Consider the following 26,551-nt stretch of genomic DNA (forward strand, 5'->3'; position numbering starts at 1 on the left):
ATTTTATTTCTATATACATTAATTATTATTTATACACTAGCAGTTTGCCCCGACTTCGCCAGGTATGTATATAGCCTTCCTCAATAGATGGGCTATCTAACACTGAAAGAATTTTTCAAATCAGAACAGTAGTAGTTCCTGAGATAAGTGCGTTCAAACAAACTAACTCTTCAGCTTTATAGTATTAGTATAGATTTATAAATTATTGTACATTTATAAATGTGTATGTAATGCATAAAGCAAAAACTATTCACAATTTTTTTACACAAATCTATTCACAATAATTGCAGGGACTTCAAATTTCACACATTTAGAGTTAGTATAGAGAAGAAATGCAGAAAGTATTGTTTATTTTATAATTATGTATCAAAATACATTAAATGAATAACTGAGAGTCATTACACACTTACGCTACCGTGACAAAATCAAATATATGTAATTAAGTACACAAAACATATTGCAAAATCCAAAATTTTTAAACGAAGTCGTAACTCGAAACTCGTATTTAGAGATCGGCAAAACAATAATCGATTTTACTTAACTTAGCTTTAAGAACTAGTCAAATTTAATGGCATTTAAAAAACAAACTCAAGCATATATTCATTCAACTAGACTTCTTATACAAGCACTTTTAAATAGTTATATTACACAGTTATAACATTTACCAAAAACGGCACGTCTATCAGATCATTGTATATACATTTACATATATTGATACGACTTTATATGTGTGTGGTACACATACACAAATGCAAATTATATCTCGTAGCGGCGGACTTGGGCGATAGATGTTCTGAAATATTGGTAACAACATTTATTTAGCACTCAATGTTTATATTATATAGTACCTATTTGGAGAAATTTTATTTTCGAGTTAAAATTTAAAAAAAAATAACAGTTTTTTGTTACTAATTTAGACTAAATTATTTAGTTGTTGTATAGTTATAACGAATAGGCAGTTTGTTGGTTTGTGATTTAGATCGAAAAAGGCCAGTTCGTTTATTTAGAAAGACATTGTTTATGTTTAAACATCAATTCCACAAGCCAATCAAAATAAATTTGAAGAGAAATGATAATAAATTTCTCAAAATCGGTAAAGCAATAAATAAAAATATGTAATTGTAACTTATCGGTGTGATGCTAAAAAGGATAACTATTCTGCATGTGTTAAACATAATGCGTAGTGGTGATGTTCAGTAACACCTTGTTGGAACGATTTTTTGCATAAATCATAAAATTTCAACAAAACTTGTTGAAAATTCGTGCTCATTTTTTTCTTTGTTCCCTCTTATTTCAAACGTGTTTAAATTTAATCCCGTCACAAAACAGCGAACAAAAAATTTCCAATACTTAACAACAAAACCAAGAAATGGCCGAAATTTTTTCACTCGGAACCAATATCGTAACAGAAACTAAAGCTAACACTATACAAAGTGAACAGAAAATTAAATTATCTTCATACGTTCCCAACAGTGAGCTCGCACTTTTTGTAACAAAAGAAATAAGTGCCGCAAGATAAATTGACGTGTTTTCAGACATTTATGAGCATTTGTCACACATAATCTTTACTCGTATTTACTGTTAAGGTATTTTCAAAGTTGTGATAGCACGTGCGGGAGAAACCGATTTATATTTGGGTTCATGTGTCAAAACCTATAATTTTCTATAAAGATTAAAGTTTAACCAGTCTATATTATGAAGAAAATATCTATTAACCTTATTTATATAAATATACCTTTGTGTTTATGCATGGTTATGCACATTTCTTTTTATCAAACGATTGGATTAATACAATTCAAGAAAAGCTTATCAAATCGACAAATTTCTAATATCGTCATAAAATTTTAAAGTAGCCTTAGGTGGAATGTGCGTTATGTATTTTTCCGTAAAGATAATTATTTGAAATGGCCGCCATTAAGTCGTCATTACGTTAGTTCCATGTTCAGCGTTGATTGTAATGGGCCGATTTCTTGATAAAAACCTTGTCAAACGCTTTAAGTCTTCACAATCATCAGGCACGCACATAATAGATAAAGAAGATAAAGCTTTTTATCAAAAAATCGATTATTACAAACTTAGCAATTACTAGTTTCTGACAGTGAAATCTATCCGAAATCTTTTTACTTAAAAAACCGTCTTAGTAGCTAATTGATAGACTTGATGTACATAGCTGTACTGTGTAGCTGTACATAATTTTTGTTGCATTACAATGAATTTTAGAATGTTTGTTTCATATGATGAGAGGCCTTAATGAAAATATGGAATATCGACCGCTAAACGATGATAGACGAAGGTGACAGAAGTACCTAAAGCTGTCGGTTTTGATTTAGAAATATCGCGAAAATAGACCGCCCCAGTACTTACCCAACGACCTTTTCCAAATAAATTGTATACATAGAAATTAGCAACAAGGAATAACATTTAAAAGAACTACATAGATGAATACTAAATTAAAATACATATACTCATAAGATTATATTTTCACGACTCATATTTTATTCAAGACTAAAATTTTATTTAACTGTTTTATACACAAGAGTTGACTTCAAAGCGAATACTTTTTGCAAACTAAACAAATTGTTGTAATTTTATTTTCCTTTGCATTACCGTTCTTGCTGTCTTATTAAATAATGGAAACGCTACGAACGTAGCAATGATATAATACTTCTCAACACAAGATATAAAATTAACTTGATGCTATATAACTTTATACTACGTATATACATACCTACATAAGTAATATGTTTATTTTTTATTAAATTTAAAAACGAAATAAAATAAGCTCTTATATGATTATTATGTATAGATTCGGGCGTGCTACGGAGCAAATGTGTCTGGCTTCTGTAAGAATATGGATTTTGTTTAAATTTGTAATTTTTTGGGCACTGTTTATTTACAAAGAGCATTTATAATATTTATTTTTAAATTGTAAAATAATACGCAAATGCTAAAATGAAATAAAACTTTTTTACAAAATGTAATTCACTTATATCCCTAACTACAACGCGTCCTTTATCTCGATATTCTCTTAAATCGAAGGTAAGCCAATAAATCATCTAAAACACACAACCATTATTGTCCCGTTGTTTACAAACCGTAAATTTTATACTCGAACGAAAATTTATTCCGAGTTGCGTGTACACTGCATAATAAGTCGAATAAATGACAATTTGAATTTCAGGAGTAGGTAAGTTGAAGCGTGACTTGCGCATTTCACACCATTCTTCTTGAGTCCTAAGCTCCAGAGTTGACGTGACGTGAAACAGTATCCCTCCAGTTGTTGTGGTGGTCGGACGCGTCGGTGCAGATAATCTGCTCTTGTGATCGTACGCGAACATTATATAACGTTGTGTTTGTTTTGTGAACTCGAACTCATGTAGTGAATCGGAAAAGGTAAAGGGATTTTTCATATAGTTTAGAAAATTACAAAAAACCTATCCACGAGCTTTTATTTTATATCTTCACAAATGGAAAATTAAAGCTTAATTACAAAAACTATCAGCGCAAGTTTTAATAAAATTTATGCACTTTTTGTATTGTGCGTGAATTTTCGACGTGTTTGCAGGAATTGAATTACAGCCTCATATAAATCCGTAAGGAGTAATATTTTATACGGATTCACGTTTACTATTTACTTGGCGTGGGTTTCGATGTCGTAAATATTGCAACGAAGCCCTGTTACGGTGATACAGTGGCTCCCGTGTATTCTTTATGGATATCCAATCCCGCCTGTAATACTGACGTATAAATAAAACAATATTTACAAAGGTTGTCTTCGGAATATTTACACAATGAATCTAAATGATGTTTGGTAAAAGGTTAGTGGATAGAGAGGTTGGAAAGGATTTTAAAGGATTTCTGGGAATTACAGTAAGACATTCTCTTTTATCTTTTCATCGTTCTTTTGTATGAATTTTAAGTGGATATTTGTTTTATTGCTCGATATATTGTTATAATATATTATTGTTTATTATATTTGTATATTTACAAATACGGAATGTATTTGTAAGATCAAGATCCAAATCATAAAAAAAAACAGTGGATGATTTGATAACAAAAAATGTTTCCGACATTTTTTTTTCCAACATGAATTAAAATCCACGCCCAATGAATTGTAGGATGGATTAACATTTCAAATATTATAAATACACATCTTATTTCAGCACATCAAATAAAATAGATTTCATATGAAATCACAATCAATTAAAATGAATGTAGATTGAAATATAAATATTTGTATAATTATGTCTTTTCACAAGGTATGAGAAACCGCCAAACTGTATAAAACATTATGATCTATCGACAGCATGTTCAGAAAATTTTCAACGAACATTTTCTACTATAAAATATTTCAGTTTGTCAGCTGGACCTTACTGAGAAAAAGGGAGTCAGTAAATTGTGTAAGATTAAACAGCTGAGGTATGGACCCTTGAGTGAACTTTGTCATAAGGTCGTTTTGTGGTCGCTGTGACTTCAAATTGATGAGTTTTTTTTAAAGGTTTGTGGATTTTCGATCCATTTAATTATTTTGAATTCATTCTCCAACTTTGGAATGAAAATACAATTTCGTAATCTACGCTTGATTTAAGGATTTATTCATATTTTATATCATGTTTTTGAAATTTAGAATGAGAATTATTATGTTTAGAATGTTAGGCGATATTTGGTTACAGTGTACGTTTATCTGAAATAATTAGAAAGAAAGAAAGAAAGAAAAAATGAAAACCTAGATTACAAGTAACAAAACCAAAAAAATACAGGCAAATTCAAAATCCCCTTTGTGTTTGGAAACGTTTTGTGAAAATTATAGAACTTAAATTTTATAAAAAGCGACCACAAGCCCTAGACTTATTGTTTATATAAATTTATGTCATAAGAATGAAGCTTATTATTATAACTTTTCAATAAATAGCACCTAGGTATTAAATGAACACTGTGAAATTTGTTAAGAACTTATGACATATTTTGACGAACAGATACCTCAATATTTTATGTCTTATATAGGTTTTAATTTTTTAAGCTTTTGAGGAGCTGATTCATACAATTATTAAATCATTTCAAGAATAATTTGCAGTCGTAGCAATTGAATCTTTGTACAACTTTTCCTGTGCCAATTATTATCATTATCATTTATTAAATTGTGGACCATGAAATATCTTGTCTTCATAAAGGAAATAATCATATAACACGTGAAGGTCTAAAGAGACCCGGAATAAACTTTGCCCAACTCGAGTTTTGTGGTGAGGCTTAATAGTTTCCCAGTCTGACATATTACGGTACGTTTGTTCTATATCTGTTAATTGAGCAAATGGTCGTCGCGGACACTTTGGAAAACAGTTTCGTGTAACGTAAAACGTTTTTCGATTTGTTTTTGGAATCTTGATAAGATAATATTTTATTATTTTTTTAATACTATTAGCGGTCTGCTTTGTTTTGTTTTTGTAAATCATAACTGGCCTGGTATAAAGTAATTGTAGATATATTTAGTAATTGTTCTATTATAAATAAAATGGAATATTATTTAAGCTCGTCCAGTAAATTGGGCGAATATTAATTTGTACGGTTGTCTTAAATTATACGAGACAATTGCTTAAAATATTTTAATTATTTCCATTGATCCAACATTTACGACTCTTAATAAAGGCTCATGTAGTTTTGCTCACCCATCCAGACCACCGTTTCATTCCCGTTATCAATTCCCCATCCCTTCATACTGTAGGTATACTATCAGGCGACCAACTGGCTCTGTTGTCAGCTTTGACATAGAAAACGGCAAAACTGAATGACAAGACAAGATTTTAATGAAATTTCATATACCGTTCACTCTTTGGATATCTTATACTTTTAAACAAGCAATTCTTGTATATATATATAATTGGAATCTCGGAATCGGCTTCAACGATTTTCATGAAACTTAGTATATAAGGGGTCGAAAAATCGATCTGGCTAGGAATCTTTTTTAGAAAATGTCATGTTCGTGTTTTATCGACTTAAACTTACTTTTTTAACAAATAGGAGGCGTTTTAGTAGTCCAAATTTATTATGACTCTTCCTGACATCTATTGGCGAATAATAAAAGTATTTTTGGCGAATAAAAAAAAAAAAAATACCGAGCAAAGCGGTCATCCAGGTACTGTTTTTTTAAACCAGACTATTAATATATTGCCTGGTGTATATAATTATAACATATATAATAAATACAATCAATTCCAAATGATATGCATTTGGTTTGTTTACTGATAATATTGTTTCGGTATTGTTATGACAATCGGTATCAGTTCGAATTTGACCGCATGAAATGTTTAGATAGATAAATTTACATTGATTAATTATATTAATGATCACATTTGACATATTACTAGGAACAACTAGACACCCGTCCCGGCTCCGCCCGGATATTAAAATTCCTGATCGGGATAAAAATACTATCATCCAAGTCAGCTCAAATCCTGTCTGTATAACAAATTTCGTCAAAATCTGTTCAGCAGTATCGGCGTGATTGACGGACAAACATCCAGAGAAACAAACGTTCACATTTATAATATCAGTGATTAAACATTAATGGGAAATGTTTGTATTTCAACATATACAAATAAATAGCGTTTTGCTTTTTTGTGAAGTCAAACTGACAACTTCTATTGTATTTATATACTTATATGTTTATATGAATTACCTACTGTTGCACACAAGACGCATGGGACAATAAATCAATATAACTTGATTGCAGTAACTATCTATGTATATATTTCCATATAATATATCTACTGTTTATTTAAACTGATTGTCAAAACGGCTACATCGAATTCCTTCCTATACAATAATAATTTTAAATGGTCCAATGAGGGAATCTTATCTATAATTTGTCATAGTAGGGGAGCCCAAGAGGGGATTTTGGGATTTACTCGAGCGCGTCAGATTATTATAAGGGAACGTACCTTACCTATTACTAAGTACCTCCAGAAAGTATGAGCAGTTAATACTGGTGGGTGCGCTCGCAGGAGCCGCAGAAAATTTAAAAATATCGATAATTCTTTAAGGTTACGCTCAAATTGTCAGATTAGCGAAATATGGATTTTTTATGTTGTAAATAACCCGTAATATCTTTATCTGACGCGCTCGAGTCATATATTTTTATATTTTACCTTTTATTTGTAGCCACGAAATTACCACATAAATCGTAAGAATAAGTTATATTTTATTTCAGTGATATGCCAATGCATTTAAAATATCAAAATCTCACGTGCTTGAGTATTTCCACAGCCCCGTTTTTCTTTTACAAAAAAAAAAAAATCAAAAACCTTTTTCCACCGCTAAAATTGAAAACACTATAGGACTTTTTTTCTTGCTATCGTATAATTTGCGAATTCCAATAGGTTTCTGAAACGCTCGAGTAAATACACATTTAGCATCTCGGGCTCCCCTACTATCAGTAATTAAGATGCGGCGTCACCTAGTCTAGTATTCTTTACTTACAAATTAAGAATAGTATTTTGAACTTGACATCATAGAGAATTTTAACGTGAACTTACTATGTAGCGTTCATAATAAGTAAAAAATATTAGTTACATTATAAAGTATCATATGAAGAGCGTAGTTACACTAGACGTTGTTGTTGAATGTTACTCTAGAATACTATATAATTCTAAATTCTATTCACAAAACTACAAATTAATTTAAATTAGCGTGTCTTACGTGTAAGTCACAGCCACTTCTAAGAAGCTTTGTTAGGAGTACTTTATAAGAACACTATATAATTTCTCAATTATATTCATATATCAAGTACCTCGCTGTAATTTAATTTTATTGTTATACAAGCATCATTCATATGGGTAATAATTTCCATTCCATTACTCGGTACATAGTTGTTTTTAAATGCCTATTTTCACTCAATGCCGTGTTAGTAGTCATTGTATTTGTGCCGTGGTCAGAATTCGGCCAAGTGGCTGTCGTAAATGTATTAAATATTCAGTGTCGTTATATATTCTGTATACAAATAGTAATTGAGAAAATCAATGATTCAAACAGGCAAATCTCGACACTCAGAGCGGACTACGCCTCTACAGATTAGTATGAAGTCCACACTTACTATACCTCCAGAATAATGCTGAACTCCCCCATCGTAGGTACTTTAAATACCTATTGAGTGCATGCTACAAAGAAAGGAATTTCTCTTTTCACAAAGACTGAATTTTCGCTTTTAACGTTAGCAATACTGGATGTTGGCAACATCGATCACTTATATCGATGTACATTTCACTCATACAAATTTCCCCGACGTTTTAATATTGAGTGCATTTACATGTCGGGCTATGGAAGAAGGTTGAACATGGTAATGCTGTGATTTGCATATTTTAATATTAACACACAGGTTGGCATAACACATGCCGGTCTCCGAATTACGTATTTTGCCCAAGTGAAATATTCATCGAGGCAGGGCGGACGGTTAAAATCGTACTTTTTTTGATACACCGAATTTTTAGAGGACTCTGTTTACATGCAAATTACTCTTACATTTTAACTGGGTAGTTAAAATTTGAGCCATGTTTAATTATAGGAAGGTTTCGGTTATTATATTGTTTGGGCGTTTGTATGGATCTTGAAAAACGTTCTCCGTAGATCTATGTGTGTACCCTATATATACTTTGTGCGTAGTATAATATTGCAAATCTTTATTTTATTTACTATTACGTTGCCCTAATTCTCAAATTTTTACCCCACTAAGAAATACCCATAGCAATAAGTTATCTATCGTACCACCTAGTGCGATATGCAGCAAAAATTTTTTTAGTTTTTGAGAATACAAATCTTTCCACGTTTTAATGTTATGCCATTTTCATATCTATTCTATCTAATATAATACTGAAGAGTTTTTGTTTTTGCTTATTTGAATGCGCTAATCTTGAAAAAACTGGACCGATGAACTGGATCCGAATATTTTCACAGTTGAATGTATACCATATATAGTCATAGGTTAAAAACTGGTTAATATAAATCTATACCACATATAAAAATTATTAAACAAACACCAGCGGGTGCTACCTAGATAGTAATACTAAAGTCAATATCTAAAAATCTACGATACCTACTTACTGATAGTACCCATCTTATAATTGAAGACAACATATTAGATATTGAAACTTCATCATGGAGAACCTAGTAAGTAGGTGCACAGAAAATTAATCATTTCATAAAATATTTATACACACATTTCAAATAAACGAGTAATTGAATATTTAAAATGTTTTTTTAATGACACATTAAATTATTTGCAGCCTTCGTTGTTTCTACTTCATTTCTGTATGTGATTTATTATGTGATAAATGAATGTGACAGTCAATTTATTTTAATAACATTTCAATGTCCAACGCCAAGTTAATATTTTAAACGAGGTTATTATTGCGATGTAAATTATTTACAGTCAGCATTAAATATGTGAAATACGGGCGAATCGTTGCAAAATTCGACACATGATAAATCGTCAAACATAATTTAATGTATAGAATAATAATGCATTTAAATTAACGCTTTGTAAATTTATAGGATATTATTGGTCAGTGATTAACTAATTCAAATTTGTATTGACTTTAATCGATACTAAAATTAATAGATTGTTAGTTTAAACATACGATTTATATTTACTACTAATAAAGCTGAAATTAGATTACGGTCATATGATAATATAACTGCTTGACTAATGAGAATCCTTGTTTCTCCGTATAGTCATCATTAAGGATCATAATGTGATATAAGCAAGTTTATATGCAAACAACAAAAAAGTAATCTAAATAACAATAAAACAGATGTATATACATCTTAGTCTTTAAGCAGTGGTGGCTCAGTGGTGAGAACCTCGGACTTCAAAAATCGATAAGTCGGGGTTCGAGACCGGGCGAGCGTGGAATAAATTGATTTTTCAATTTATCTGCACACGTGGATAACATCACCACTGCTTAAAACGATGAAGGAAAACATTGTGAGGAAACCGGCATATCCAAGAATCAAAAGTTCGACGACATGTGACATCTGCCAACCCGCACTTGGCCAGCGTGGTGGATTATGGCCTGAACCCTCATAAAAGGCCTGTGTCCCAGCAGTGGGAACGTGTATGGGCTGATGATGATGATGATGATGATGATATACTTCTACTTATATGATGTGTATTACTTTACCGATATAATATTCTTATTTAACCTTCAACTTAACAAACATTGTCCTTAAAATTTAAAGTTCATCGCTACGTCAGTCCATAATGAGGATTGCAAATCTGATCTGATTGAAGATCACTCAAGACAATATCACTAAGATATCGCTCTTAAGTTCTAGAAACCTCTTGACTTTGTAAGATTTAAAAAATACATACTATTGAAAAATCAAAACGTTAGCAGGCTATAATAATTGTTTTTCTACATCAATGATAACGCTCGAACGGATTTCAAAATTATTTCAATTTGATATAATTCAGATTTTTATTATCAGAAAAAGATATACTTAACTTCTTTTGTTTTCTTACTTAAAACTGAAGGCCGAATTTGTGCCTCGCATATAATATTGAATTTAAAACTGTATTGCGCTTTTACACCCAGGGCGAATTCGTAGTTGTAAATTCGTAAGTAAGTTTTTCTGTAGCTGATACATAAGTATCACAGCCAAATGTCATCAAAACGGTTCTCGAGTGAAAGAGCAACAAACATACATAATATTATAAATTGTGAAAATGGAACGATCATCTTCAGTCATTCGCGTCTATAATATTAGTATACACGCAATGTATTTAAGTATCCCATTTTTACTATTTCTCTATTGGTCGAAGCGTAGTGCGTATTAAACTATATTTTGTTTATATTTTACCACATACATTACCCATGATGCTCCTTAATGAAACACGATAAAAATGTTTCTAAGAGAAACCCTCGCAAGTCCATTGCAGCTCATAACCCACCCACGATTAAGCTGATTTATTATTAACCGCCCCTTTGTGACCTTTACAACAAACGCGAACATTAACGTTTTAACGTTTGCCGACCGGCCACTTTCTTGTCCTCGACCCAGATCCTTTAATAATAATTATATTACCTATATACTAAACACCGACGCGAACCCGAATTTTTTCGATATGAAAGTCATTCTAAATTCATAAATAGGTATTGGATTTCTGCAATATTATGTGAACTTAATTCCATTCAAATCTGACTCAATAAATCTCAATTGAGATTTAACTAATTGATTAATAAATTAAACTAAGACGTTTTAGATTTATGGACATAACAGCGCGTAGTTGAAAAGAAGAGTATTCAATTACAGTCAAAGGTGTACGTAAATATTTGGTAATTTTGTTATAAACCTCTTATTTATAAAGAAAGAAACGAAAGCCAATCACTATAACTGTAACCCCACTATACAAGTAGGTAACTTAAGAATTCGACATACTCATTAAGGTTAAATTTTCATATAACACTATATGAGATTACTGGAGAGTAAGAAGAGATTCCGAAATAACAATTACTGACAGAATATTCAGTAGCTTGGTAAATACTGGAAATACTGGGCCCCATTGAAAAGCGGTTCTACAACATTTTGTGTCGTATTTATTTTTTGTAGTTTGAAGTTTTCTTTGAGGCATTTTATCGATATCGCTAAATGAATACTTTAGACCACACAACGATTGGATAAAAAGCTATTAACTTTTTATAAAACGATTGACCTCATTTCTGCGATTCAAATGGTATAACAATTAGAAACGGACGCATCTATGTGACAGGTCCCAGGTTATTTAGTTAGCTATTCTCAGGTTACCTATTTTGAATCTATCTAGTATCTAGATGAATAAGTTGGCTCATCGATTTCACTCCGTTCGAATATAAATGTGAGTGTATATCGTGGATATATTGGTCATATTTATTTGATTGAAATATTTTGGTTAAGAACGCCCTGGGCTTTATCCTATTGCTTTTTTTGGTGTCTGTATTATTATTTTTTCTCTTTAATTTGAATTTATTTTGTATTTAAAGGGTGATGAATATATAAGTATAATATATTTAATTTTTTTTTCTTTTGAATGTATTATCTCTTTTTTTAATCAATAAGAGTGAAATATATTGATACTGTATTGTTATTTATTTTATACTAGTTGGATATCTGCATTGCGAATGTAAAATAGGCTATTCCAGTGCCAATAACGTGTCTACAATTTATGTAACCTATTTTTTTATAAATCAGTTCGCTTGCACAGAGTACTGCAAAAACTTTGGGCTTAAATTCATGTATATAAGGATGCTTTTTTGTTTACTGTTTAGATATTTTATAACTGATTATCGATGAAGTTACACAGCATTATTTTTTAGTACAGCTTACAATTAAATAATAACATATCAAACACAAATATAAATAATTCATTTTTTATTCGAACCGTAATGGACTGGAATATTCTTGCTGAGTCTGTGTTCCCTGACGGGTATAATCTGGGGATCTTCAAAGGTAGAGTGAACAGGTACGTTCCAGGGAAGCGCGCTCCATCTTAGACTGCATCTACGTAAATGTTTTATCTCTTCTTTTTGTACTATTCTTTAAAAAATCGTCTTCATCATATTACATTAACTATACAGAACTAATTTGCAAATTATATTGTGTTCATATAAAACTGTTTTGCACAAAAATTATAACAGATATAATTTAAACAACTATTGATGTCCATCAATATTGAATAAGTGTGAATTATAATTGTTATTATATTTAATATATATTTAAAAATGACTTATATATCTTAATATATATAAATTTCGTGTCACTTTATTTGTTCGCGATAGACTCCTATACTACTCAACCGATTTTTAATCAGAGTTACACACTAACATAAACATTAAAATGAAAAACCACACCAATACAAGATTTTGTTAAGAACTTTTATCTAGTTCAACTATTGCAATTACAGTTTAGTTAAAATCTATTCGATAACAGCTATAACTTCGATTAAAACTCTTAATTAAAATAGATAGCCTAATACCGTTCATAAAATTAAATAACAAATTAATTAAATAGGTTTTCACCTTAATCCATTAATCCGCTGGTGAGACGAATGGAGCTGGGAAATTTATTTGCGAAATTAGCTTGTACCGAAACAATTTTACTAATAAGGATTAAAAATATTGAATCTTATCGCTTAACAAATAAGGGTTTGAATTAAATGACCTGTTGAGTAATGTACGTTAGTAGCTTTGTTGAGTTAGAAAAGTAAATAAAAATGGAATATAAATTTATTTACTTTACTTTTCTTTTGATTCCAAAATCGCCTGTTTTACTGTTAAAAATCAAATTTGCGTGTGAATTCATTTATCAGTCAGATTAATAAATATGGTTATTGCTTTGGTATGGTTCACTGAAAGTTTTAAGTTATTTCAACAGCTGTTTAAAGCGCCACAATTTGATTTATGTTATACCTTTAAATTTTTGTAATAATGATACAAATTTTTGTAACAATGAAATAAAACTTCGATACCAGAATAAATATCTAAACGTGGTTTATTCCAAGAAATTATTCAATAACAATGAACTCACATCACTGACATGTTCAATCATTTCAAATAATATCGTTATATCGAATGATTTTCATATACGAAAAGCACCCATTTTGTCGACCTGAGTTTAAATACCTACATTGGCAATGTGTATTATTTTACAAAATTGAAAAAATGGGCAAATGTAAAAAACAAAACATTTGTCTTTTTCTTCAATTTTAAAACATAATACTGTCACCCAGAACAAAAGTTGTTTAAACTAAAGTATGAGGTTATTTATTAATTGTTTTAGCATAAACTAGCAGGTCAATACACTATTAAAAACTATATTTTGTTGTAAAATTGTCTTAATTTTTAACATTATTTGTATGATATATATTTACATACTTATTAAGATTGGTTGATTTAGTCTAACGATAAAAGTTGATGTGAGGAAATAATAGGTCAATTTTTAAACAAACTTGAAGACATTTAACATAATAATTACATGCAATTAGTAGTTAATAATTGAAAATTGCAGTAAAACTCTGATAAAAACCTTTCTAACGCTTTAAAGCATGCCATAACAAAACGCCCCGGTGGTAAATAAGGGTTTGGTATTTTAATATTTATTACAAATTACTGTTATATCCAATAAAATTTTATGTAATTTCTCTACAGCTTTTTAAAGCGTAGGTGTAAAAAATAAGCACGATAAAACCGGTTATGGTGTTATAACCAAGTGAAATCTTTTGGTTATCTTTCAGCGTTATTAAGTCTAGTTAAATGGATGTTTCAGTTGAAGTTTTTAGCAATATTAACACTTCATAATAACCTTATACATGAAATTAATTGTAAAACTGCCGAACATCAATTATGATCAACACTTTCATGGCTTCATGTGAAATTGATTTCAAAAGACCAACATCCCTTTAATATTGTTAAACTCGATGTTGAAAAGACAAACTTAAGCTTGTGTTAAAGCATAATTGCTCTTCAATTTCCTAGGTATTCCGTTTAATAATAAGGTTAAAGTTACTTCGAATTAATTACCAACTTTGTTTCGTTTTGGCCTAATTATTAACGGAAACATTGTTTAATTACTTCGCGAACAAATATATAAAGCGTTTGGTAATTTCAATACAAATTTTCAAAGGCAAAGCTACTAAAGTCAGTAACAGATGCCATTTATTACCAGAATTTATATGAGCATATATACTATTTACAACATGCGCTTTTTGTTTTCAAAACATGTTGATGTGAGTTGAACTGCCTGAAGGCATTTAAATTCTGTTGAAATGTAAATTATTATGTTCTATCCAGGTTTATTATTGCTACACAAAGCATAACAGCGTAGTTTTTTCCAGAGCTATGCTGTTTTATTTTTATTTCACTTCACGTTAAAAACAATAATTTATTAAATACCTTTAAGACCAAATATCATGATCCATTTTTTTGCTAGCTACTAAGGAATGGTCACCTTCATATATTATATATTATGCTAACTTTCCCCTTGCGTAAATTAATGATTTCATACTTTTCAAGTAAAAATTATTTAATATAATAATTACACTCTAAAAAATTAAGACGAGCAACATCAAAGATAAGGCTCATTAATATTATTCTACAAAATAGGTCAGAGTCGGCCAATTTACGCGTTCAACGTTCGAACTAACAAATTGTGCCTATTTGTTATAGAACAAGTTCCTCTATCAGCAATTTGCGGAGCCCATTATGCGGATTAGAGACTTGGTTCATTGTAAATAATGATATATAAGTTCGCCGAACAACTTGCAGTGTTTGGTTTTGATGCTACGTGACTGATATCCCATATCTTTGGGTATAACTATATAAAGACGCGCGTTAGGGCTAGTAAACTATGATAATACTATATCAATCTTCTAAAAATGGTTAAATATAAGGTATATTCCGTATATTTTTTACAGAAATTATTGATTTGTAAAGCTTTATTTATTCAATAGGATAAGAATTAATTGAATTAAGCCTGAAGGTATGTATAATATAATTTTTTTAGCTCGCTTTCTAATCGAATTATGTCTTGGTAATCAGCAAGATGTAATAAAAATATTCGTGTTCTTTCTAAAGTAATTACATTAAGAATCAGTAAGATCGAAATGTCTACGTCTACCTCCTTCTTTGTAATAAGATCTTATTGAACCCAATCAAGCAACACGAGATTAATTCTTTGTTGAGGTTGAATAAAGAGAAAGCTGTGTTTTACGATGTTGCAAAATCTATAAGTTCTTTCATCACTATTTGTAAATCGCTATTTTCATAAGTAGATTGAGTTTTTGCCTTTCAAAGGAATATTTTCGACCCTTTTTCTTTTGTATTTTCAATTCACTGTGTATTGGTGTAGTTTGAAAATGTTATTTGCGAGTAAGGTAGCTCGTTTCTTTTATTTTAATTTCTTATAATTATGATTTCACTATATTTACCGAATTAATTAAAAATAAAATACTTTTAAGTTTATAAGAATACTATCGTTAACATTATAAGAATACTATCGTTATGATATGATTACATTAAAAAAAGCGAATAAAATAAAAATAAAAAATGAATAATACATAAACTGCAGACTTACGCTAAGACAGCTTGTATTGTAGGCCTGCTACTCGTCGTAATAAATAAATGTATTTTTTTTAATAAAACAATGTGTCCGGGCTTAGATTAGGAAATATAAATCCTATGTTAGTATTAATAATATACATTTTCTAACATAGAAATAAATGTCACCGAATTAAATTAGATCAAAAACAAGATAAGAGGCAAATCTCAATAGATTTACTCTTTCTATTGATTTTGTCCTTATGTTCTTTTGCCAACGCTAAGGGTAGCTTCGTGCCTTCGAAACATCACTTATGTTTCTCTCTGATTTGCGGATTTCAATCGGATAGAAAGATTGTCTTATTTTTTTAGAATGAATTTTGTTTTACGTTTTGATGTGTAGTATAAGTAAAAAAGTATATTTAAATGTGAGAAATCTGTATTTTATGATTTAAAATTGAATCTTCAATTATGTCAATAAAATATTATGAAATATTTTTGGGCATATACTTACACACAATATGTTATAACGAAACATATTAATAAAGCGTAAGAAGGTACCTACTGCAAGAGATTTTCAGTCATCATCTTGACAATTTTGAAATCTTATTGATTTTTAAGAACTTATTTAAGTTTTATCGTAAACACATCGATATTTCTCTTTTACACATTAATTATAGAAGCTGTTTTTCTCTCAAATTCAGACATAAATTCGTCGTCGTCGTATTATTTGACGAAATTATATAATAATATCTTTGCCTGTGTATTATGTTCGAGTCGTCATAATACACAGGCAAAGATATTATTATATAATTTCGTCATATAATAATTTGAGCTTAAACACAGCTCTTTTGCTAAATTGAAACACTATACTTGTAATCCTCTTACATTCAGTTTAACCAAAGACTCGATAGAACATTTAAAGTCGAGACTATTACGAGAACTATTACCTACATTATTCACCAATATTCTGAGTGTTCCATTGTTCTGAATGCTGAACTATTTAGTGGAGTGATTCGATTAACAACTGTTGACTATGTAGATAGATAATATATGTTTAATCTACGGAAAATATTCTAAGAGATAAAGGCTACATATTATTAGGAATCTAAGTCAATATTTCTATGCTATGTGTTTTGTTAGCAGCGCGTTCCGGTTACGCCTGTGTCGACCCGGGCTAAAAATAAAATAAAATATTACCCATAACACTAACAGATACGCGGCGTTCTATTGGTAAAAGAATTCTTAAAACCAGTTCAATAGATACTGAGATTTATGAATTACCTCCTCATAATATTAGTATACATTCAAAGCTAGCATACTATATATTATAAATATATTATAAATGTTATAAACAACATTTATAATATATTATGTTGTCTGATTTTGAATGTTGATTTAGTGGGCATGCAAATACTACTGGCTAGTTATAAAGTGATTCAACATTTAACTGAATAAAAAACTATTTTAATTCCTGCATACGACTTATAGCAGTTGGATTAAATTAAACACAAATCCTTAGAATAACGCAAATCATAAAATACACATATCTTCTAAGAAATAGAATTCTCATTTTACAATGTTGCCATGGAAGTTTTATTTGTCCTCGGAAATGGCTTAGCCGATTTATTCTTATATTTTATTCTTATATCTTTGAAATATTAGACGTATATTCACCGGTCTGAGGGTCATATGGTCATAAGGGTCGTAAACAAGGGCAGTCCAGGCGCATTTTAAAATCTGGTGTCTTAGTTAAATCTAGTCAAAGCTAATGCTCAAATATATTTTAAGTTTTATGCCCCAAAAAAGTGTTTTATACAAAGTACAAGGGAAAATTTGCAGTATTAACCTACCTATAGAACCTACTTTTACGGGACGGATTTATAAATAATAGGTGTGTGTGTGATTCACACACGATAGAAGTGAAACTTCAGTAAATTGACAAAAGAATGAGATGAATATAGTATATATATTTCTGTCTTATTTTTTGCCGGCTTCATTCTACACATTTTTGTATTTGTGTCTCTTACCTGTCGTTTTTTCCGTTGCATCAGGTTTGAAATCACAACAATTCTAAAGAAGTAAAAAAAAAAAATAATTTCACATCTAGATACGTGATCTCTGAGTTCCATACATTTACTTACATCTACATGTACCACGTTCAAAACCGGGTCGGTCACTTTGTCGATGATTAAATTCTTCAATATGCTATTTCCCCAAACCCTGCAGTGATCCTATAATTTTCCATTCCTTAGTACATGATAGGCCCCCAATTAAGTATTAACATATTGAGTTAGTGAATAATTCGGCAATTATTTATCGTCTCACCCATTTGTTAATTGAGCTTCGTCATTACTGCAACCAATGCGACCTGATTACGTTCAGATATAGTCATTAAAGATCGATATCATGGACATTAATGGTCCAAGTGCGATATAATGGATCTGATATGAAATATTCTATTAGATAGAAATATCTCATTAACAGCTTTTGATTTTGCTACGTCAGAATTATTATCTCACAAATGATGATATAACGGGAAACGAGAAATACAATTTCGTTAGATAAATAAGTGTTCTTTTTTCTTCAATTGTACTATCATCTTGTTTCGGTTCTTTAACATTTTGATTCATTCCACGCTAAACACATACTAGTTGTTTACGTGATTTCGTTTGAAATTCATTATTATAACTCAAGAGACAATATTTGAACTTATTAGTATTTTTATAAACTGCTAGCTGACCCGGCAATCGCTGTTGTGTCTAACTCTTATCATTTAGGGATATGAAAAATAGACTTTGGCCGATTTTCATACCTACCGGTTTCGGAGGATGGTAAGTAACATTGTGAGACAAGAATTATATATAAATATAACCATAATTCAATGAATCACTGTATTCATACTTTTAAATTCTATACATCTTGTGATATAATTACTTAGTTGCGAAATTTCTGCTGAAAATCATACCTACCAAATTATAATTTCAAATTGAGGATGTTTTCATTAACAAATACAGTACGTATTAAATATCCCTTCGAGGGAAAACCTTTTGAACTCGTGGAGGCTGTATCACCATTCAATAAGTGTGTTTTCAAATGTTCGAATTCAAAAGAATCTGGAAAGTAATTAATTATTCTCAATTGACCTTAATACCCTTTTTGAAATCGATCTGGATGATTTTTTAACGCAGCCCTTAGAAGCCATAGAACATTTTAATGGAAAAAAAAATATCTAATATTAATACAGGATGTGTAAAAATGTTGCAAGTTCTGAAATAATATCTAGATTGTTGTAGAAAAAGATAATGTCAATCATTGTAGGATATCTTTTGTACTGCAATTTTTTTCATGTAAAATCGTTTAAACTTTTAGTAGTGCCAACACATAATAGAATTTATCTTAGCTTCACCAACCTTCAAATAATCTGCTCATTATCACTATGAGAAATTCATATTAACAGGCAGCGTAACAAATACAGAAATAGTCAGTGTCTAAAAGCGAATACCAACGAATTCTTTAAATTCCGCAACAAAACATATTCGTACCTACTGGTTGTAAAAATTGTCTAAAATCGACCAAAACTTGAAGTTGCCGGGAACATGTATGGAAAAAAAGGAATGCCGATCATAATTCTTTGAGCTCATTGTAGCGTAGTGGGCAGCGTTGGCGTGTTACAACAAACAATAAACAACACTGCGAAAAACATTTCAGCTAGGAATTTTTAATTTGCATATTTTACACAAGTTCAGTTCTCGACTACATAATTTACATTGTAACGTTCTATTATCTGAAGATGCGAGTTTTTAGCGTGTGCCGACGGTAGTAAATATGTGTACTTCTTTCTTGATTTATTACAAGTAAGACTACTTTATATTTAATCCAAGTTATTTACAATTACTTAACATAAATAAATATGTAGTCTCATATGGGTATAAGAAATGTATTGTTTTTAATCGACTTCCAAGATTTTTTATGTCATAGCGGACACCTTTCCACACTAGCCCATGAATGCTATTGTTTCATTTCATGGGGGAGCAGGAGGCCCGTATCCTTTTCTTCACCTTTCCCAGTCCATTACTTTATTCTCCATATCTCTTCTTCACGTATTAAAAGCGGGCAGTGCATTTGCAAAAGGCCTCCCTTCCCAAATGTACATGAGCTGTGGTGATCGCTTACCATCAGGCGAATCATTGGACCGGTTACCCGCAGTAATTTTTAAATGTTAATGGGGGGGTGGTACCTTGCCCGAAGCGAGCTGGATCAATTAGTGCCGAATGGACAAACTTCCACCTATTTATTTATTTATATGTAAAGCATTTCCAACAACGAATACATATGAAAATTTTATAAAACTTTTTATAAAATATAAAATATAAATATACCTAAAATCGAATTTACAGATCAGTCCAATCAATTCTTCATGTATAATTTGCTTTAAGTAGAACATCTCAAAGGAATTTTTAATGATTAATTCTTATTTAGTTTTAATGGTTACTAGTTAGTCCATTTTGCAAACTCGACACAAAAAAATAATGTTGATTTGAAAAGAACTAATAATTATTATTTGCAAATTAAAACTCAACATAATTTATATATTTGGCCTTGAAGAGAAAGCAGACTAAATATTTACCAGCTTATGATATTTCTTTGAATGTAAAATAAACATTAAAAACGACGAGTAATTTTTTCTTTGAAATTGACCTAGAATATTTAGGAATTTTATTACATTCAAATCTTAATAATTCTTATAAAGTCGACTCTTCAGAAGAACAACATGTTTTTTAGCTTATCAAATATTGTAATGGGTTTGTTATTTAATTTATTCATTGTTTTTAAGTGTACAATTATTATTATAGAACAATCCAAGCGATCATGTTTTTATTCGATTAGTACTAAACGTTTGTTTTACTTTTTGTGGAGAACTCAATTTTAAGCAATATTAAAATAAACAGGTTAGCCTTTTATGTTTTTATTCATAAGAGTAGTATATTTGGTTGTGTGTTATAAGGCATAGATTTTAAAACCATTTCATTTGTTTCAGGTCGTACCCGAATTGAAATGGACAATTACAAAAGCATAAGGACGATAAGTGACGCGTAATGTGATGACAGTATGAATAGGTGGTTGGCGATGGTCGCTCTGCTGGTGGCGGTGGGGGCGGTGCGGGGGTACAACTGTGTATGCAATCCGCGCGAGTGCGAGGTGCTGGGGCCGAGCGGGTGCCCCGGCTTGGGGATGGTTGTGTGGGACCCCTGCAGGTGAGAGGATGCTCTATTTCTAGCTAGTTAAGTTTCAAAATGAATTGGCAATAGGATGTATGATGGTTCTGTGGGATCCCTGCTGATATGTTGTTGCTCTAGTAATAATACTAGGTTATGATTCAAAATTATTTGGCGAGAAATTGAGGAAAGAATCTGACCAAACATAAAAAAAAAACAATATTCCAGTGATTGGTAGCAATATTAGTAGCTTGCACAAGCAGCTTAGTGCGCAGTAGCAATCACATGCTACATTTCACGTAAACTTCCTGTGGTAGTGTGGTACCATCCCCGGTGCGAGCTGACCCAATTTGTGCCGAACCGTATTCGATTCCCTCTGAAAACAAGTTTCAGGAAAAAGTCCATGATTAAATTTTATGTATTTTTATTGCTTTTAAAATTCTATTTCTGTTAGCTTTGATGTAACGAAATCGAGAGGCGTGAAATGTATTCGATATTATGTACAGCCATCCCAAATTGTATGTTGTTAGGGGACTGGTACTTTACAGCTATATTCTATATTATCATAAAGTCTTATAGATATATTCTATTTTTACATGACAAAGTATAAAGTAAAACATACGATTTAATATAGCAGATTTTTAAGAGTCAGTGCATCGTTTTTTGTTTTCTTGACAAAAATATTTCTAAATGATATTATATACAATATGAAATCAATCATACGCAGAATTTCATAAAAAACTATCCAGCTAGTGATAATTTCTTACTAAACTTTATTCTATTCTAAAAATTTATTACGTATACAATTCAACTAACCTAGTAAAGAACTAAGCTAAATTTATAAAAAAATATTTTTTCATTTCGTTTATACATCAACAAGTTGGATATAAAATGTTTTTATCCAATATAATAATTTGAAGAGATTAATCCAAGTATGAAAGTAAAATCATTCATATTTTAAAAATAATTCCCTAGTAATCTCGGTTATTTCACTTTGTGTAACGTATTTTGTTTGTGATTTTCTTTAACAGATAATTACAAAGCAACAATGTATTATCTTACGAGTAAACATAGTATGTTTGTTATAAACCTAAACAAATATTACTTTACAAGGGCATGAATCTGAGGATAAAAGATATTACAAAAGAAATAAGGTGTGTGTTACTGTGATTATTGGTGGCCGAAATAGGTTTAATGGATAGCCGATTCTACTGAACATAGTTTATCAATTGAACCATATAATACTTGTAAATTCATTTTATGTATTTATTAACTAAATGTTCAGATACATTGTTCAAAGCATTATAAGTGTTATAGTAGTGTAGCGTAGTGAAGCCAAGTCTGTATGAGGTAGTCGAGGACGCTTGGGCACGAATTGAGCCAGCTCGCACCGAGGAAGTACCATACCCCCACAGAAGACCCGCGTGACCTTACGCCACTACAAATATGCATGGGCGGTTATCGCTTACCATTAGGTGACCCACTAGCTCCGTTGTCGACTATGACATAAAAAAGTCAAGGTCAAGCCAATCCGTGAGTTCAGATAGGGCGACAATTCCAAGCACCACACTGAAGATGGTCAAATGGAAGTAACTGATACTGGGGAGTACTTCATACTACAAGTGCTGCAAGCCCTTCCATATATGTCCGAGTCCATATAAGTCTTCCATATATGTCCGAGCTTGTACAATAAAAAGGTGATAAGCTGGCATGAAATACTGACTCGCTTTTGTGAGCATCCTTAATTTCTTTCAAACTTATTTAGCCTCGCCAGCGCGGTATTGTACGTGACTCACGATATCGACAGCGAAAGGCAGAGTCAGGGCGAGGGGCTATGCGCTTACAAGCCGTATTTTCGTATGAGCGTGTTCTGGTAGATTATTCCGACGAGAACAGAGTAGATGATGTTATTAGTTCGTAGTGGTTGCCCTGGATGAAGTTAACTTGAACTTGAATAGAGGCAGCGCTTAATACAATTATATAAGTTACTAACTCGCTACGCTTTATGTTATCAAAGCTTTAGCGTGGTTACTCACTATTGATATAGGTTTGGAATGATATTAAACGCACGCAATGTAATCAAATAAAAATATGTTAAAAACAGGAGTTTGATTGTACCTGTGTATCGATTCGTAGATAGTCGGTAAAAATCCATTTAAAATTACATTTTATGTTATCATATTTTTAATTAGATCATAAGAGGAATGTAAAAATAGTGAATAGTTGGTAAGTATGCTATTAAAACGTGAGTTGTATTGTATTCGATAGCATTGTGTAGCATTGTGTATTACAGTTTTTATTAAACTGAGTAATTAATAGGTTGATAAGTACCTAATAGGGGCTGAATTTAATAGAAATCAACTATAATACGCACAACTGGCTAATGGAAGCAGTTGGTTGAAAAACAAATTACAGCTTGTTACTACAACTATTAACATAATTTGAGGAGTAAGGTCGCTTTATTGATTAGATGGTATTACAAAGCAATCCCGTAGAAGTATTATGAACTACAATGTATATATATATATACTAAACGTCATACTGCTGTGCTAACCCGGCAAACGTTTTTCTGTACTACTAAGTTCTGTAATGCCGATTGTCAGACCTACCCGAAATGCACACAAAATTATATGAAAATCAGTCCTGCCGTTTCGGAGGAGTATAGTAACTAAAATTAAGACACGAGAATTTTAATATATAGAGATTTTGATAAATCGAGAAGTTGCAATCCACATTTACATACCATTAACAGCATACAAAAACAAAATGATGTTGTAGACAAACATTCACGCAATAGTGGAATTTTTGCCCTTACGTATGGATTAGCATTTATGGAGGAGATTTACGTATGGAAATGTTGACCTACAATTATTACTATTACATATACAATAGTTTAACTTTTTAACTGATTTTCCCAAAAGCGAAATGGTTATTAATTCAACTGCATTTTATTTGTTGGTGTTGTTAATAACTCCCATTGGTTTTCAGCCGATTCGCGTGATTATTTTTGTGCTTGATAAGAAATTGTTGAGTCCCCCCTCCGCCCGGGACATTAGTGCGATTCTATGTTTAATAATAATAAACCATGGACAAGTATAAAAAAAAACGGAAAAACAACAGTCGATTTCCTTAACTGAGTTACTCTTCTCTATTTTTATATTTATGGTGTTAAAAGAAAAAGAGTAGGTAATTACATAGATTCTTTTCAAACGATTGTAAAGTTTTCGTTATCAACTCAGTCAGCGGTCACGACTGAAAGTTTTTGAACTTGAATGGAGTTGTGAATGCAATTACATTAAGAACTTCCCTGTATCAGGGCTTAGTTGAATAAAGTATTTATACTCTGGGACTTTCTATTACTACACACGAGTTATTATTTTTATATTACAAATAAAATAATATAGAAGGAAATCAGGAATGAGCTACAGAGTGAGATGAGATGAGAGAGAGTTGAGAGAGATGAGAGCTACGAGTAGTTTGTATCCTTAAAAAAAAAGGCTTTTTTATGATTTTTTTTATATTAATATAATAATAAAATCGACTTCCAACTAAACAGTGCTATTAAATTGTATTTATGTTATCAAATAAAGTTTACTGAAGTTCAGCCATCACATTAGTTAATATTCACACTAGATTGTCTTACATTTATCTCGGAATTTATTTTATCTTAATTTGGTCACTTATAACAAAAAAATTACTAGTGAATGAATTGCGTAATAGTATACTAACGAAACAAGTACTCTAGGACATTTAAGTCCGCACAACCATTAAAATAAAATTTTCTAAAGGGTACCTTATTTAAAACCTCACATATGAGTGATTCATACGTTTCGTATTTCCAACAGATGCTGTCAAGTGTGTGCAAGGACTGTTGGTGAGCATTGTGGTGGTTTCCAAGGCACATGTGAACCTGGACTGAGATGTAAAAATGGTTTATGTGCTCCTATAAAAAAGGGGAAAAAAGGTGAAATAGAAGACGATGACGACGAAGATGTATAGCCGTGTGATATACGTGTACAGAAATGATAAGACATATCTTTAAATGTTGTAAACGAAGGACCAGTAATGGCTCATCTACATTGCTCGCTTACTTCAGACAGCTTGTGTTATAAGCAGTACTTACATGCATTTGTATTGTAAAAAAAATTAACTCTCAATATCATGATTATACGGATATACGGTTGTTGAATATAACATTTGTAGTTTTTTGTTCATTTAAACTGTACAATTGCCTTAAACATTAATAAATTTCGTACGTGTTTTTAAAATGTAAAACAAAAATGTTTTAAGAAGGTATTTACTTAATTGTAATATGTTTCCAGAGGCACAATGCCGCAGTAATTACTTATGAAAATGAATCACAACGGAAAATAAATCATTGTTGTGTGACGCTATCCGTAACAGGGGTCATACTGGTTTTATAAACATTTTAAAACGATTAATGTATGATATTCTTTACACGAGACTTCAACCAATCTTATTTATTCTACCTTTAGAATGCACATATTAACTTCTATAAATCAGACGAGGAGGTACCAAAAGATCAACCTGCTCACTCGTAAATCAATCAATATAACAAATGTTAATGCTTTCTCTCAAACCCCAACTACGGGACAGGGTTACACAATACACGTACCTTCACGAAGTTTATATGATTCACCTAGTACAATCCGTAGTACGGACAATAAAGGATATTTTGCTGCAGATTTGTAAAAAGATTATTCCTAAGCGAGCGCAAATTTCATTTTAATGACCCAGTGGATGCGATAATATCGTTCATTTTGTGTGCTCTGTGCTTGCCATTCAACTCGATGAAAAGCTTCACGGTTAATTTATTTCAGTCTTGTGTCATTCGTGAGAATCTTTAGTATGACACATTCTCATTGAGTTAAATGATAATTTTGTATAGCATCTTACTGATTTTGCGTGCGTTTAAAATGTTAACCGTTAAACAAAATTTTTAATTGAGTAACACATCCTGTATTCATGTTCTATTAATAAATAACAATTGCAAATATATTTTACGTTGATGAAAATTAACAAAGCATTTTTTGAATCGAATTTATTCACGATATTCGAGGAAGAATAATTAACAGCAACATGAAATGAAACAGGATTGTTAGTTAGCCAATGTTTTTTTCACATAAGATATTTTCATATAACAATGTTTCAGTATAAAATTACATTACATAGATTTGTTCAACGTTTCTGTTGTGATTGTTTTACGCGAGTATTACACATATATAAATTAAGGAGTATTTAACGTATTTATAA

The 26,551-nt window shown here is 30.9% G+C and overlaps 1 protein-coding gene across 1 annotated transcript; it reads left to right on the plus strand.

Moving 5' to 3' along the window:
* Nucleotides 1-3,256: 3,256 nt before the first annotated feature.
* LOC119837711 (insulin-like growth factor-binding protein 7) lies at nt 3,257-25,420 on the plus strand. Its single transcript, XM_038363445.1, has 3 exons — nt 3,257-3,393; nt 21,100-21,316; nt 25,123-25,420. Exons 2-3 carry the CDS (start codon nt 21,171-21,173, stop codon nt 25,274-25,276), a joined length of 300 nt encoding a protein of 99 aa, XP_038219373.1. The 5' UTR covers nt 3,257-3,393; nt 21,100-21,170; the 3' UTR covers nt 25,277-25,420.
* Nucleotides 25,421-26,551: the final 1,131 nt, after the last annotated feature.

The sequence above is a fragment of the Zerene cesonia genome, chromosome 3, assembly GCF_012273895.1.
Source record: "Zerene cesonia ecotype Mississippi chromosome 3, Zerene_cesonia_1.1, whole genome shotgun sequence".
In the NCBI taxonomy this organism is placed as follows: domain Eukaryota; kingdom Metazoa; phylum Arthropoda; class Insecta; order Lepidoptera; family Pieridae; genus Zerene; species Zerene cesonia.